Source organism: Pleuronectes platessa, chromosome 7 (assembly GCF_947347685.1).
Source record: "Pleuronectes platessa chromosome 7, fPlePla1.1, whole genome shotgun sequence".
Lineage (NCBI taxonomy): Eukaryota > Metazoa > Chordata > Actinopteri > Pleuronectiformes > Pleuronectidae > Pleuronectes > Pleuronectes platessa.
In genome coordinates, this window is record NC_070632.1 from 17729276 (window position 1) to 17742509 (window position 13234).

The window sequence follows — 13234 nt, forward strand, 5'->3', positions numbered from 1 at the left end:
AACCCCTTGTGCTATTTAGAAACACGGCTACTCCATGTATTATGTGTCCATATTTTTTTGATATTCAGCTTCGATAATTCTGCAGCCCAATAAAATTGAGGGGAATATCATCAGCGCTGCTAACAGTTGAAAAAAATTGCACGCGGCAGCGACCCCTCTTCGAAGATACAGTGTCCTCGTTGCACTGAATAATCCACAGAAAAAGCTTTCAACAGTTTTCACAGAGATTAGGGACTATATAACTTTAGTAGAAAGTCGTTCTGAAAATGAAAATTATTCACAGTGCTGTGGATAGTCCAGAGTGACGGGAACACTGTCCCTGGAAGGATGTGTTGTTTATCACTTTTACATCAATCATCGTCAACAAAACTCTCAGTGGCAGATACAGAGGCCATAATAAAAACCAAACTTTCCACTGACACACCAGTCGGTTTATCTGCAGAGCTACTTTGAGGGACTGGCCATTTAAGAGGGTATGAAACAGATATGAAATGCTTGTTTGTTTTTGCCTTTAATGTCCCTGCATGGAATCAACAAAGTTTAGCTTGTCTTATCTTACAGGAGCAGTGATGTGCATGAGATAGAACAGACGTAGATGTCGAAAGGGGCAAAAGGAGAGAAAGAGGCCGCCCACCTGTTGACCACTGGCCTCTCTCTGATCTGTATGGTGCTGAGCTCCTGGTTGTTTGTGCTGGGCAGGCTGAAGCTGCTCTTCTTCCTGTTTCGTCGCGAGCAGCACGAGCTGAGTCTGTGCGGCGACGACGACAGCGAGGAGTTGCGGGACCCTGACTTGTTCATCGTGGAGATCTCCACGCAGTTGGCCTGGAACGTCTGCTCGTCCACAAACTCGTGGTTCTGTGGAGGGAAGGCAGTGATGGAAAATCTGGATTTGATGATGCCCATGAGTCACTCTATTACATCAACGACTGGGTCCGTTAAATAATGAGTAAAGATGTTTCACAGCAGAGACGCAGCAGACTAAGCAGAATCCAAAGCGAAATTGTGTAATAATTGGAAAATGAATCATCAAGGGAATTGGAAAATATTGGCCCAGATGTCCACATTAAGTGCCATCTGTGAAAACATTCACAACTGTTATCCCTGTGACAAATGAGCGTGACTTGAAGGTCAGCCTCCAAGGATGTCTCCGACTCTGCCGGCAGGTGGCAGAGTGACACCGCGTGCGATCCGATGCCAGGCCCCGAGTCGTGCCTCCTTTTTCTTACACCTTCCCTCTGTCACTTCTGCTCTCCTCTCTGCCATCTATAATGCACGTCATGAGAGGCCTGATGTACACATGAGCGCTGCCATCTGAATGGCATGAGGCCTTTATGGAGCTTTTCCCAGACGACAGGAGAGCCTTTTACTTGGGGGAGGATGATCTGTGGTGAGGAACACTGATTTACTGTCCACACAGGGTTTAGAGCTGCAAGTGTAAAACTTGAGTCACGGCCGAGCAGTGAAGAGACTCTTACTTCTCTAAATTATGGATAGTGTAAAATGAAGTGTGCTGGTTTGTTTGGAGGAAATAATGTTACTGGCTGGCAGTCATGTTATCTTTAGCATGTTGCTGGCGAGGGGACTCAACATTTCCCAGCCCCATTTAGAGCTATTTTTAACCTGCATGAAATAGATTCTGCAGTTTGTGCATGAATGAAGGAACTTACTTTGTTTCTATTTGCAAAACATGGTAACAGGCTGACACCGCTGGTGATACAGCACAAACTGTCACGGTAATGGAACACTACATGAGAGGAGTTACTTTTTACAGTGAGCCATAGCACGATAGTAGAAAGGTTTTAATTCATGAAATAAAACAAAAATCTGAAGAGAGGGGATTCTTACCGTGGTTTTCTCCAGGCAGTGCAACAGATGATGGTGCTGGATCTCAAAGGGAGGGCCGGCAGCCTTCGCCACCAGGGCTTTTCCTGCCTCCTTGGAGGCCTTGGAACACACAAAGGGGGAAAAGGAAAAAAGTAAGTGAGCAGGCTCAGACTCTTCATGGAAAGAGAGTGTCAGGCAACGGCTAGGTGATGTAGTGGAGAGTACGAAAAGCAGAGGGTTGAAATGCTGATCTGTAGCACAGCAGCCAATCTACTGAGAACCTGGTGAGATGGGGACGTTTTAGAGATGCATAGATACACTGACTGATTACAACATGTTTCACGGATGGACTTGCTTATTTCATTCTTTCGCCGATTTAGGTGAGAAGGACCAGAAAAGTCAAATTATAACTGAACTCATTTCAGTGCAACAGCAGTGGCAAACCTAGACACAGATCGAACAGACTGCACCAAACACAGCACAGATTCCGGAACAAGATCACACCACACAATTTGATGAAGCTCTGCACGGCTCTGGGATGGAAGGTATGTCGTGTTAGTCTGCACTACAACCTGGATGAAATCTAGAAATAACACACGGAACACACAGCAGTTCAGAAACAGAGTTCAGAGGAGATGCAGGCCGAGCCGACAGCCTCCATGGGCGACCAACTGTCCAGGAAGCCTTTGGTTCCCTCCTTCCCCTCCAAACCCTGTTGGACAGACATGCAGAGCTAGGTCATGAGTCAGTGTGACTGTAATGGCTGCGCTCCACCAGAAGGCGAGTATGCCTGCCTGGCCCTCCTGCTGTATGGACAGAGAGAGAGAGTGTTTTGACGAAGGATGTCGATGCTGCGGCTGAGAGGTGTGATGTAAGGGAGAGGACGATCACACTGAAGCACTGGAATGACAGCAGCCCCCCTGGGTTACAGCATGATAAGCACCCCCTCCCCCTGTGCGTGGTGGCATGGACCCCCGAGCAGAGCAGCATGCAGACGTCAGCGAGGCCCCGGTCAGTCAGCCCCCAAGCCGCTGCTTGGCCCCGTTACCTCCTTCAGTGAGTTGATCAGGAACCCATTTTGTTTGTAGCGCATATAGGCATTAGTGCCTCGAATCTTCGCAGCACGGATTTTAGCAAGCCGCGATTTCTGTTTAAACAAACAGACCTCTGTTTTAGCCTCTGACGCTTTGCTGTCACACTAATTGGCTCTGTCTCCCCCCCGGCTGCCACAGTATTTAGTAGGGAGAGGCTTTGCTGAAATCTACGATTAGGAAATTCTGCATTAACAAACACTTTCAGAGGGAAATGCACATATTGCCGTTGAAAAGCTGCTGACACAAAACTGTGAAGATCATTTGTTTAGTCATTGTCACTCCTTTCTTATTTCCTCCCCACTGAAATATACCCAAAGCAAGTCTAGCTCACCCAAAACAGACATACACAGAAGCACAATAAAAGATTATTATTCTGGGAGATAGCGTTTGCCCTGTCATTCTGTTGCGTCGGGATAAGACAGAGACAGAGGAGAGGGGCAGATAGAAGCAAAATAAGGAGAGATAGAGAGAAACAGGAAGAGAGCGGCAGAGGAAGGGCGAGAGTCAGTACCCTTTGGGCTCGTCGCTTCTCCGCCCGCTGGCTTTGGTGGTAGATGCGGCTGAAGTTTGACACTATGACAGGGACCGGCAGGGCGATGACCAGCACCCCACTCAGAGAGCATATGGACCCAAACACCTTCCCCACGATTGTTTTTGGCACCATGTCACCGTAGCTGAAACACAGAAAATAGACACACAGTGAACACAGCAGCTAGAATAACAAGAAGAGGACACATTCTTTCTAAAGAAGCCGCTCCGGAGGCTTATTATATCATGTTAAGTTGTGTGTTTAAAGTTATTTTTAATAAGTCTTGAAATACTTACACTGACCTTGGATTATTTCACAACTTCAAATACAAAAGTTGCACATTTGAAGTGGGTGAGGAATAAATAGGACTTCTGTGAAGTCTCTTCTACCTGGCCTACTTTCTTGATGCCGTCGTGATGATGCTTTTTTTTCTCCAAAGCCTGTTTCATATATAATTACACACCTGCTGGCACTGGCTAATGCTTTCACGTTGTGACCGAACGTGGTACATGTCCCCCGTGACCCTCCGTTAGCCAAACAGCTTGTGAAAGATACAGGGAGCAGCATCACGTCGAGTAAAAGCAAGAAGGGGGAAGAGAACAGTGTAGTGCTGAGCCCTGAAGGGATCATTTAGGTGTGTGGGCCTCAGCAACAGCCACTTTTGTGTTTTGTTCTTCTCTCATCATAATGGACCTTGAATATTGAATGCAGAAGTGCAACGAGACCACAATAGAACAATTCATGTTGAAAGATAAAAAGCTCTTTGGAAATGTTTGCACCACCTGCAAATGTTGAACAGGCTACATTCAGCATGAAGAGATGAATGGTTGTATGTGTCATATGTGACTGAATCATCTCCATTAACGGGATTCATTTGCCTGCCTCCTCTCGGGCGTTCAGACCCGTCTGTGCTTGAGCTAAAGCTAAAATCAAACTGTCTTCACCATCTTCCGTTCTTTGCATTAGAAGCCATCTCCAGAGACACTTACCAGGTATTACAACCTTGACTAGCGCGCTAAACACTCACCCGCAAACACTAAAACTCTCACACAGAGAGATAATTATCATTCGGCATCATAAAATCATAAAAGAAAAAAAACACAAAGGCAGCAAGTCCGGATTTCTCTGAGGCACAAGCCTGCAAATTATACACACAAATCAAGTGAAGACATCCTGCGTGTTCATGGATAGCCCTCTACTGGTTAGGCAGCACTGGGTTTTTAAAACAGGTGGAAAGGAATGATGGAGCGTGTGTATTTTCTCTTTCTTCTAAACACCCCTGTACGAGCCCGGAGAGGACCATGCAGTCCTCAGGATTGCAGGTGTGTGAGATGAATGATCGAGACCCTAATCCGCAAATGACCTGAGAAGACCATTACCTCCGGAGAGTAAGATGAATGCAGGTAGGAAGGGACATCAGCATTGCTCAGTGGCTGTGACAGCAGATCTCTCAAGCGTGGCAGGGTAATGTGAATGTATCGCTACACGGGAGGTTGACTATTTCATAAATGAAGTTGTCTAATGCCCACGGCCGTCTGCTTGAGTCATTAGCCTCCGGTTCCTAGCACGTCGGGCCGAAACAGCCTGAGTTTTTACAGAGCTCGGGCGGAAAGATGTAAAAGTGGACATTTTAATATCACGCTCGATGGGACCCCATGTACAACAGTTTGCTTTCAAGTTGAGTAATCTCACACGGATGTCATTCGTTTTACAGGTCATTACAGGTCAAGTCGTTTTCGTGCGAAATCACAGACGAAGCCGAACGCCAGGTGTCGATTACAAATTCTGAAAGTACTGTTGATAGCCTAATAAGAGATCCACATACAAATGCAGGGCTGCACTGCCTCATATAAATGTGACTGCTCACGTGTGCTTTATTCCAATGGGAGGAGCGGCGAGATGCTGCTGCTGGTTGAGAAAATAAGTCTGAACAGTCAACTGTGGAAAACAATGTATTGCAGTTCTTTTCCGGCGAGCATCGTCTTTTGAAAGCAAAGCATAGTGGTGAGCAGGTGAAAAAAAAGAGGAGCAAGCGCACTCTGGAGAGGGGCACTAACAGTGATGGATTGTTCATAAGGGGGAAGCTGAGATACACAAAGCTCTGCCTCCTGGATGATGGCAGCGGTAGGAATTAACAGCGCCGAGAGATTAAAGTAATGTTCCTGCTTTGTTCTTGTTGTCTCCGACTACCAGGTACCCACGTTCGCTACCCTGAGCTGACATGGGAGAGACACAAAGATGGATGGCCAGATCTTTATCCACCCTGCAGAGGAGGAAGAGGGGTGTCGGAATGACTGAGTATCAATTCCCCAGTTCCACCCACCTGAAACCATACTGTGCCTCGCACTCTTGCCGCTCTTAAAAACAGCGCATTCCTGTGTGGAATACGGTGCGATGACAGCATTGCAGATGAAGCCCAGCGCAGTGAGAGAGAAAGAGAGAGAGAGAGAGAGTGAGAGAAAGAGAGGGAGAGAGAGAGAGAGTGGGGGTTCGCCTCAGACATTGTAGGAGAAATGTCAAGACTAAAGAATATTTGAATTCCAGAAACGGGAAATGAATGTCCCCCGTCCGGCTTGGATAATAGACCAATAAAACATTAATGAGTCCCTGTGTCAACCTGCGTGGCAGAGTTTGTGCAGCTGACCTTAAAAGCGGTGCGGTGTTCCATCAGGAGGTGGTCGGAGACAGATCTCTGTACATGACCTCACCGCCTCACAGCGAGCACCGACACCAAAAGACATGGACACGCCCAAGACCCGCACATGGACACACACAGACATATAGTGTGTGTGTGTGTGTGTGTGTGTTGGTGTGTGTTAATAGGCGTTTAAGCCAAGTGTACATGTGCATGTGTGTACATGGGCATATGTGTATGTGTGTGTGCATTTCTATGTGATGTGTGTGTGTGTGTGTGCCTCTGTAATGTGTGCTTGTGTAATGTGTGACTTTGTGTGGGAAGGCCTTTAATTTGACATCTACTTAAACCAAACCCTCTTCCCAAAAAAGCAATCTTGTTCCCTAATTGTCTTGCAGAAGCCTGAGTCTGAAATCTGATCCGCCATCTGGTTCGAGGGAACGGACAAAAAAACACACACATATCTGGATGACTTAACGTACATTTAATTCGTTTTATTCATTTTCTAAGAGAAAGGACAAATCTCTTCTTTTTTTTTTCCCAATCAAACAAAAATATTTTCAGGCGATATGAGAATTAAGTGTAAAGACCTGACCTTTTCGTGGTCACCAGAGCTGCGGCACCTACAGCACACAGACAAACCAGCCCACTGAAGTGTTTGGAGGTTGGCAGGAGACGAACCTCTCTAAAGTGAGAACAAGCTCAAGTTTTTGATGTAATCATACAGGTCTGAAGTAAGTCCCGCTGTGCCACCGACTCACCCGCCTGCCAGTGGAGATCATCGCCAACAGCTTAGCAGTGCTGACAATTAGGATCCAAGAAGGATTGTGGCAGATCTTTCAGCTGAGAGGGCTTTGTCAACAGCGTTCAAATCCAATCATCCACTGGCACCTCTGTCATGGGGACTTCTAGCTTCCTCTTCCTGGGATTTACCGTGAAATCGCCTCTTGCGGAAATATCTCTAGTAAAGTGCATTTACAAAGCCAAAGGGAAAGATGGATGCTGGCAGTGCTCAATTCCACTGATGCAAGCGATCAAGGTCAAGGTGTTCAAATAAAAACAAATCCTGTGATGAAGGAGCTAAAGCTGCCAGGCTGCAATGAACCTTCCCATTTAATTCATCATGGGAAAGGCATTAAATCTCTATTTCATCAAACTTCACTTTGATATACTCTGATGTTTCAATGAGAAGCAATGGAATGAAACTAATTTGATTAATACATTAAGCATTTTGACTCATCAGCTGATTGGGATGGAGATGAATTAAGCGCACTGTCCCATCTACACGCCTTGTTTCATGGCTGTAATTACTGAAGGGCCTGCAATCGCATAATCTGAATCTGAAAATTAATTTCAATCTCACCTTGTTCCATGAGACTGGTTTACTTTCACATCCCATCTCAGCGTTTGTCTCTTATTATCTGGGGAATTGTCCTGAGACACAGCCGTTGGCCTCACTGGCCACTGTTAGGTCACGGTGAACTTAAAAGGCGATGCTCATTGAGATAGTAAAACAAGACATTCATTAAACAAGCAATTTATTAAGAAAAAAATGTCAAGGTCAACACATTCAAATCTGACAAAGAATAAGTGTTGTTTGTTTTTTAACCAAAAGATAATGAATTCAAACCTGCTTGCAGCATCAAGTATCCACAGCTTGTCTTTGATAATTCTGTGAATGCATGGTTTTCTGTTTGACCTTCACCAAACACACAAAGCTCCCCATCAGGGCTTTCTGAGGTAATTCACTCGTTCAGTTTCACACTTCAATGACTTCCACCGCACAGACAATCCCTCAAAACCTACGAGACTGAAAAGTGTCAATTATCCTGAAACTCTGATACCGTCACTGACTGTACCAATCAAAAGTTGATAATGACACAGAGGGCCATTAAAATCGTGCCGGGACACGGGACGAAGAAAAGGTTGGGAAGTATCAGATACTACATCAGCAGAGGTGACACCTGAGTCGGGCGTGATGTGAAACTTAAAGCTACTGCAAAGCAGCAAAGAGTGTCCGACTGGACACAACATTAAAATCTTATCTAGATACAGGCTTGACAAAGAGGCGATGAAGCCTTACGCTGACCAGCCGAGAAAGGCTCCATTTATTACAAGCCATGACAAGGAGCAAATGGAGCAATGCTCCTCGACAATACGATTCCCTGTACCTTCTCCACAAGGCTGAGAGAACACAGTATTCATCCTTGCTGACAGTTAAATAATAGATGTACCACAAAAATGTAATTTTCTTCCTGAACTCCATCATGCTCGTACAACTATGAATTTAGAATTTCAGGAAAATGGATTATACTGCCTGCATGTCACAGAGGCATACTAATATGAGTGACATTATGATATACATTTTTCTGGGGTGCATTTGTGAAGACCACAAGATTTATAGAGTACTGCAGGAGAGGTCTTGAGGGATGTCATATTAAGAGCCTTCATAAAAAATTTAGTTCAAAAAAACAAGAAGGGCTATATGATCATTCTTTTCTGTGCCAGGAGGATTTATGAATCTGACCACCAAGAACAAAAAGAGAAATGCTGCAAACAGAGAACATTGCATTTACACATAAACAAGAGTAAGTGACGCTTAGTTGAATAAAGGAAAACACTCACCGTGTGCTATATACTGTATTTATATTATTGATGAACCAACTGTAAATCTTTTTCGTGTTATGGTCGGCATGTTAAAATATTAATCACATTCTCAACCGTGAACACACTGTAAAACAGAGAAAAGACATTTTTGTTATGCCGGGGAGAATGGCAGCTTCACTGGTTTCATACACCCTGCAAGAGTTTTTCCAATGCAGTGGCTCAACGAGCACGTACGAACCACTGCAATGCAATCCTCAGGGAGGTATACCAGGAGCTTTCTGAGTCAGGGGCACAATAAATGAACATGATCTCCAACATGATCCCTAAACACCAAGTATGACTCCTGATGTTTGGCACTGCATCTCTGGCTACAGACCCACGGGCACAAGATCCCAAATGCAGCCCCTCTCGGGTTTGGACACCAAGGACTGATGGGATTAAGAGTGTGTGGGCTGATAGGACTCTGCTCCGATGCTATCCCCCCAGATATACATCATTATAGATGGGGGAATCCCACAGGCGCTGGGATTAGCCCGCTAGACTTTCACTGCAGGTGATAAGGGAGAGGAGGAGAGGCTGGCAGAACTACACAACATAATGGGGAGATGGGAAAGCAGAGATAGGAGGGGAGCCAGCGGACCGCACTGCCTGGTGTAATGCGTGTGGGTAGGAAACACAGAAGGCTTGAGCATGAGTGACTGCGAACAATAGCTACAGGGAAGGACAACTTCGAGATAGGGGAACTTCACCAACTCTGGGAGAAGAAAACAAAAATGGGGTGCATTGTTCTGACTGGATGTTGAAATGTAATAAGATGAAGTGTGGTGCAGATGGGAGAACTCTCCGGTTTTTTTTATGCTTTCCACAATCCAACGGAGATCTCGTCTCTGGAGATTTGCCCAAAGGCACCGGGCAGAGCTGAAGGTTGGCACGTGACGTTACATGTCAGTCGGTGTTAAAACGATGTAAATGACGACTCTGTGGTGCAGCGATGTCAACGTGGTTTTGATCTTCCACTCGAACGTTCACCCAGGAATCTCGGCCACTGCGCATAACTATTAAGGACAGTGAAATTCCTTTCATTTAGCTATGCAGATACAGATAGACCATATAGAATAATCCCCCACGTATAGCTCGAGCAAAGGCACCTCAGCTCTCTCTCTCTCTCTCTCTCTCCCTCACATATCAAACATGTATTCCCTCAGCACTCCAAATCCCAGCTTAACCCTCACCCCACGATAACCAGGCGGCTAGTTATCACCGCGGCTTTGACATTAGCATGCACGCCCTCTCTCATTTGGAAGATCTTCTTAAGAGTCAGGGATGATAAAAAGCTTTCCTCTCTACTGCTCTTCCATTCCTGACTTTGACTCACCCTTCCTCTGCCTGGACCTGCCCGTCTCTAACTATGAGTTGAAGATGAAACGCTTCATTCGCTTTCTTTTTCTCCCCCTTTTCTATTATCATGCAGTGAGCCGCCCTGCTTGACATTTCTCTTTTCTTCGGCTCTTCTACTGTCTCAGTCTACACCTGCTGACTCTTGAAAAACAACTGCTGTCCTACGCAAAAAAGTTGCCCTATTTCAGCGCTCTTATATGCGAAGTCACATCTACTTTGGCTTTTCATTGTCATGATTACAACCTTATTCCTTGTGGCAATTTCTTTTAACTGCTGGATGAATGGCCTATCAGTATAACAGTAAGTTTTACAGGGGTTAAGTTTCCACAAAGTTTTCCTGCAAACACACAAATGTGAGAAAAAGAATCTGTTCATGCCAGTGGGAGGTGTGGACGGGGCGAGCCTTGAATCGGGCAGGGGCGAGATGAAAGCAGAGTAAACCCAGTCAAACATTGTTTAAAGTCTGATTTGTCATTCCATGTGTAGATTTATGCCCGTCCTCCTTATATTGCTTTAGAAAGCCAGGGGCTAAAAATATATTCCCACAATGTCAGAATAATACTTTGATAATGCAATTACACTGCTTCGTGGCTGAATAGGGAGGGCAAAGGAACATTCAGGAGTTCAGGAGCACGAAGGGGTGCCGGAGCTTTGGATTATGAGAGAAGTTCATAATGAAATGAAATCATCAGACACTCAAGCGATTATGCTAATGAAGACATTCCATATTCATCACTGTTTAATCTGGAAGTGCGGAGGCATCTTCTTTAACACCAAAGGCTTAGATTGATAAGGGGCTGAGTTGCAGTACGTCACCTATGGCACGTGGAGGACTGAGGTGGGGTTAACGTTGAAAACGCGAAACAATTACCAATTAAGAGAATAAAATTCAGAAAATAAAGCAGTAGTAACAGCAGCAGCTAGTAGAAGTTGTTGTAGGTGTATTGTTATTTTTAGCGCATCGGACAACGTGAAATCCCAATACCAGAAGTTTGAAAAATGCACTTGCAAAAGCAGAATCTGGATGATACAACAACACCACACCAGACAGACCTCTTACTGAAACATACTGTACATTAGAAACTATGCTATAGGTCAACTGGTATAGAGCAGATAAGATTTCGAAGTGACCCCTGTAACCTTTGCAGCGTGATCAGGTGCTGTAGGAGAGCGAACAAACGTGAAAGGTCTTGTGCCTCTGTGCTGAAAGGAGGAACTGGTCCAGGAGCCTCATCACATTGACAGCAGATTAGTGCTCTGCCGCGCCAGAGCAGACGGTGCAAGATTAACTTTGATGTGCGATTCCACACAGAGCAGCCGCTGGATATCAGCTCCCTCCACCAAATGGCCCCTTCTGGGTTTGCAGCGTGTGCATTCATGAGCTACAGTATCTAAAAAATCTGCTTTTAATGGTAGAGAACAGTTTCACCAGGTTTTGACCTAAATGGATTTATTGTCCTGGTAGTATTGTGTCCACCATAAAGAAACATGGGATGCTTTCTGGTTTAAATATAATCCAATTTTATCCATTAGCCATCATGGCATGTATGAGCATATTGTTTTCAGCATCAATTATTGAATTAATTTTGTTTTATGTAAAAAACTCAGTCGATAAAATTTGCATAATGTTTTGTATGAAAACACAATACTTAATTGCCAGTGCACCCATTTAAATCAACTATTACAAACCATTAAGTGTTAATGTAAAAGAAATAACTGAAAATACCCATCACTGTCTCCCGACCTGAAGGGAAGGTGGTGTCTCATACAAAACCCCAGATTTAATTTAATATACAACTATAAAAGACAGAGAAAAGCAGCTGAAATTGGTGAATGCTTTGATATAAAAAACGTCTGAGCCTCACATGTTATTAAATCATCTTCATGACAACTGTGCAAAATCTGCTGATGAAGACTGTGTGATAGGAATGAAAGAGCGGACCTTACATTGTGATTTTTGTGTCAAGGTACACTTTCTATTTAGTGATTCATTGTAAGGGCAACATCTGAAGTCACATCAAGAGATTTAAAAAAAGTAAATATCCAGTAGACAAAATATAGTCCTAGAGTTTGGAGGAGAAGAAAAGTCTCAGAATAATTAAAGGTTGGGGGAAAGGGATTGATTTTCTTTGTGCTCGAAACCAGTAAACTTCTTGATTCTGTTTGAGTTGCAACTTTAAATTGCCTATCTCAGCTATTTGCACCAAACAACTGCAACTTCACATTTTCAGGTTTGCTTCTCGAACAAAACTACACACATATTCGGGATAGAAAGATATCACCTTGAACAGAATATTGAAAGTGGACCTCAATACAGAAATGGCCTCGGCCTGCTCCTCAGAGTGTCTTTGAAACAAACGTCAAGGTACAAATTCCTGCCGTTTAAAAGAAGTTCAAAAGAAACACTTCAAAAAGCCCACATTGAAACTGGGGAGACTAGTGGAGGCTGGGATGAGACAGAAAGAGTGTTGAAGCATAAAAATGTAGCGAGCGCTCTCGCTAAGAATTTGGACAGCAGCCAGACCGGGGACAGGAGTGAGCCCAGATAACAGTGAGTCAGTGAGTACCAGGAACCAGCGAGAACCTGTGGGGAAGTGTTGGGAAGGGCTGCATCTATTCTAACAGCTGCGGACTGGCCCCTGGGGCAGAGCAGAGCTGCTTGCTGCAGCCATATCCACCATCTCCCCATCTGCACCACGCCACTTCACGCGCATGGGGACATCATTACTTTTTCCATTTCACTCCATGGGACTTCTCCTGTCAAATCAAAAAAATGACATGAAAAATAATAACTCAGGGCCATGGCAGAACAACAGCGCCGACACCAAAAGGCTGTTTTGTGGATGGAAATTGGTCTTGCATCCACACAATCCGTCCGTCATCAGTGGGGTTATTGCTGCGTCTGCTTCCACAGCAGGGGGTGGCCGAAGCCTGGATTGAACTGACCCTGGGCCGCTAGGAGAAAGCATGTGTACTTAATGACACAACTCCCATTATTTATAACTCCAGCATGTTTGTCACCGCAGAGGACAGGCCTCCTGATGAATAACGATGTTAACACTCGGGAGGCAGGTGCTGGGGCAAAGCCCTGGCTCCACCCGGACAGCGCATTCGAATGTACCGTTAAAGAGTTGCGACTGAATGAAG

The 13234-nt window shown here is 44.9% G+C and overlaps 1 protein-coding gene across 1 annotated transcript in view; it reads right to left on the reverse strand.

The window, feature by feature from the left end:
- The window catches only part of LOC128444531 (potassium voltage-gated channel subfamily D member 2), a 32986-nt gene that overhangs the window by 2214 nt on the left and 17538 nt on the right, over nt 1-13234 (reverse strand). The window contains exons 3-6 of the mRNA XM_053427058.1: nt 3430-3592; nt 2873-2971; nt 1846-1944; nt 635-855 (exon numbers count right to left, since the gene is read on the reverse strand). Of these exons, the coding sequence (XP_053283033.1) occupies nt 635-855; nt 1846-1944; nt 2873-2971; nt 3430-3592 (582 nt within the window). The remainder of the gene's footprint in view (nt 1-634; nt 856-1845; nt 1945-2872; nt 2972-3429; nt 3593-13234) is intronic.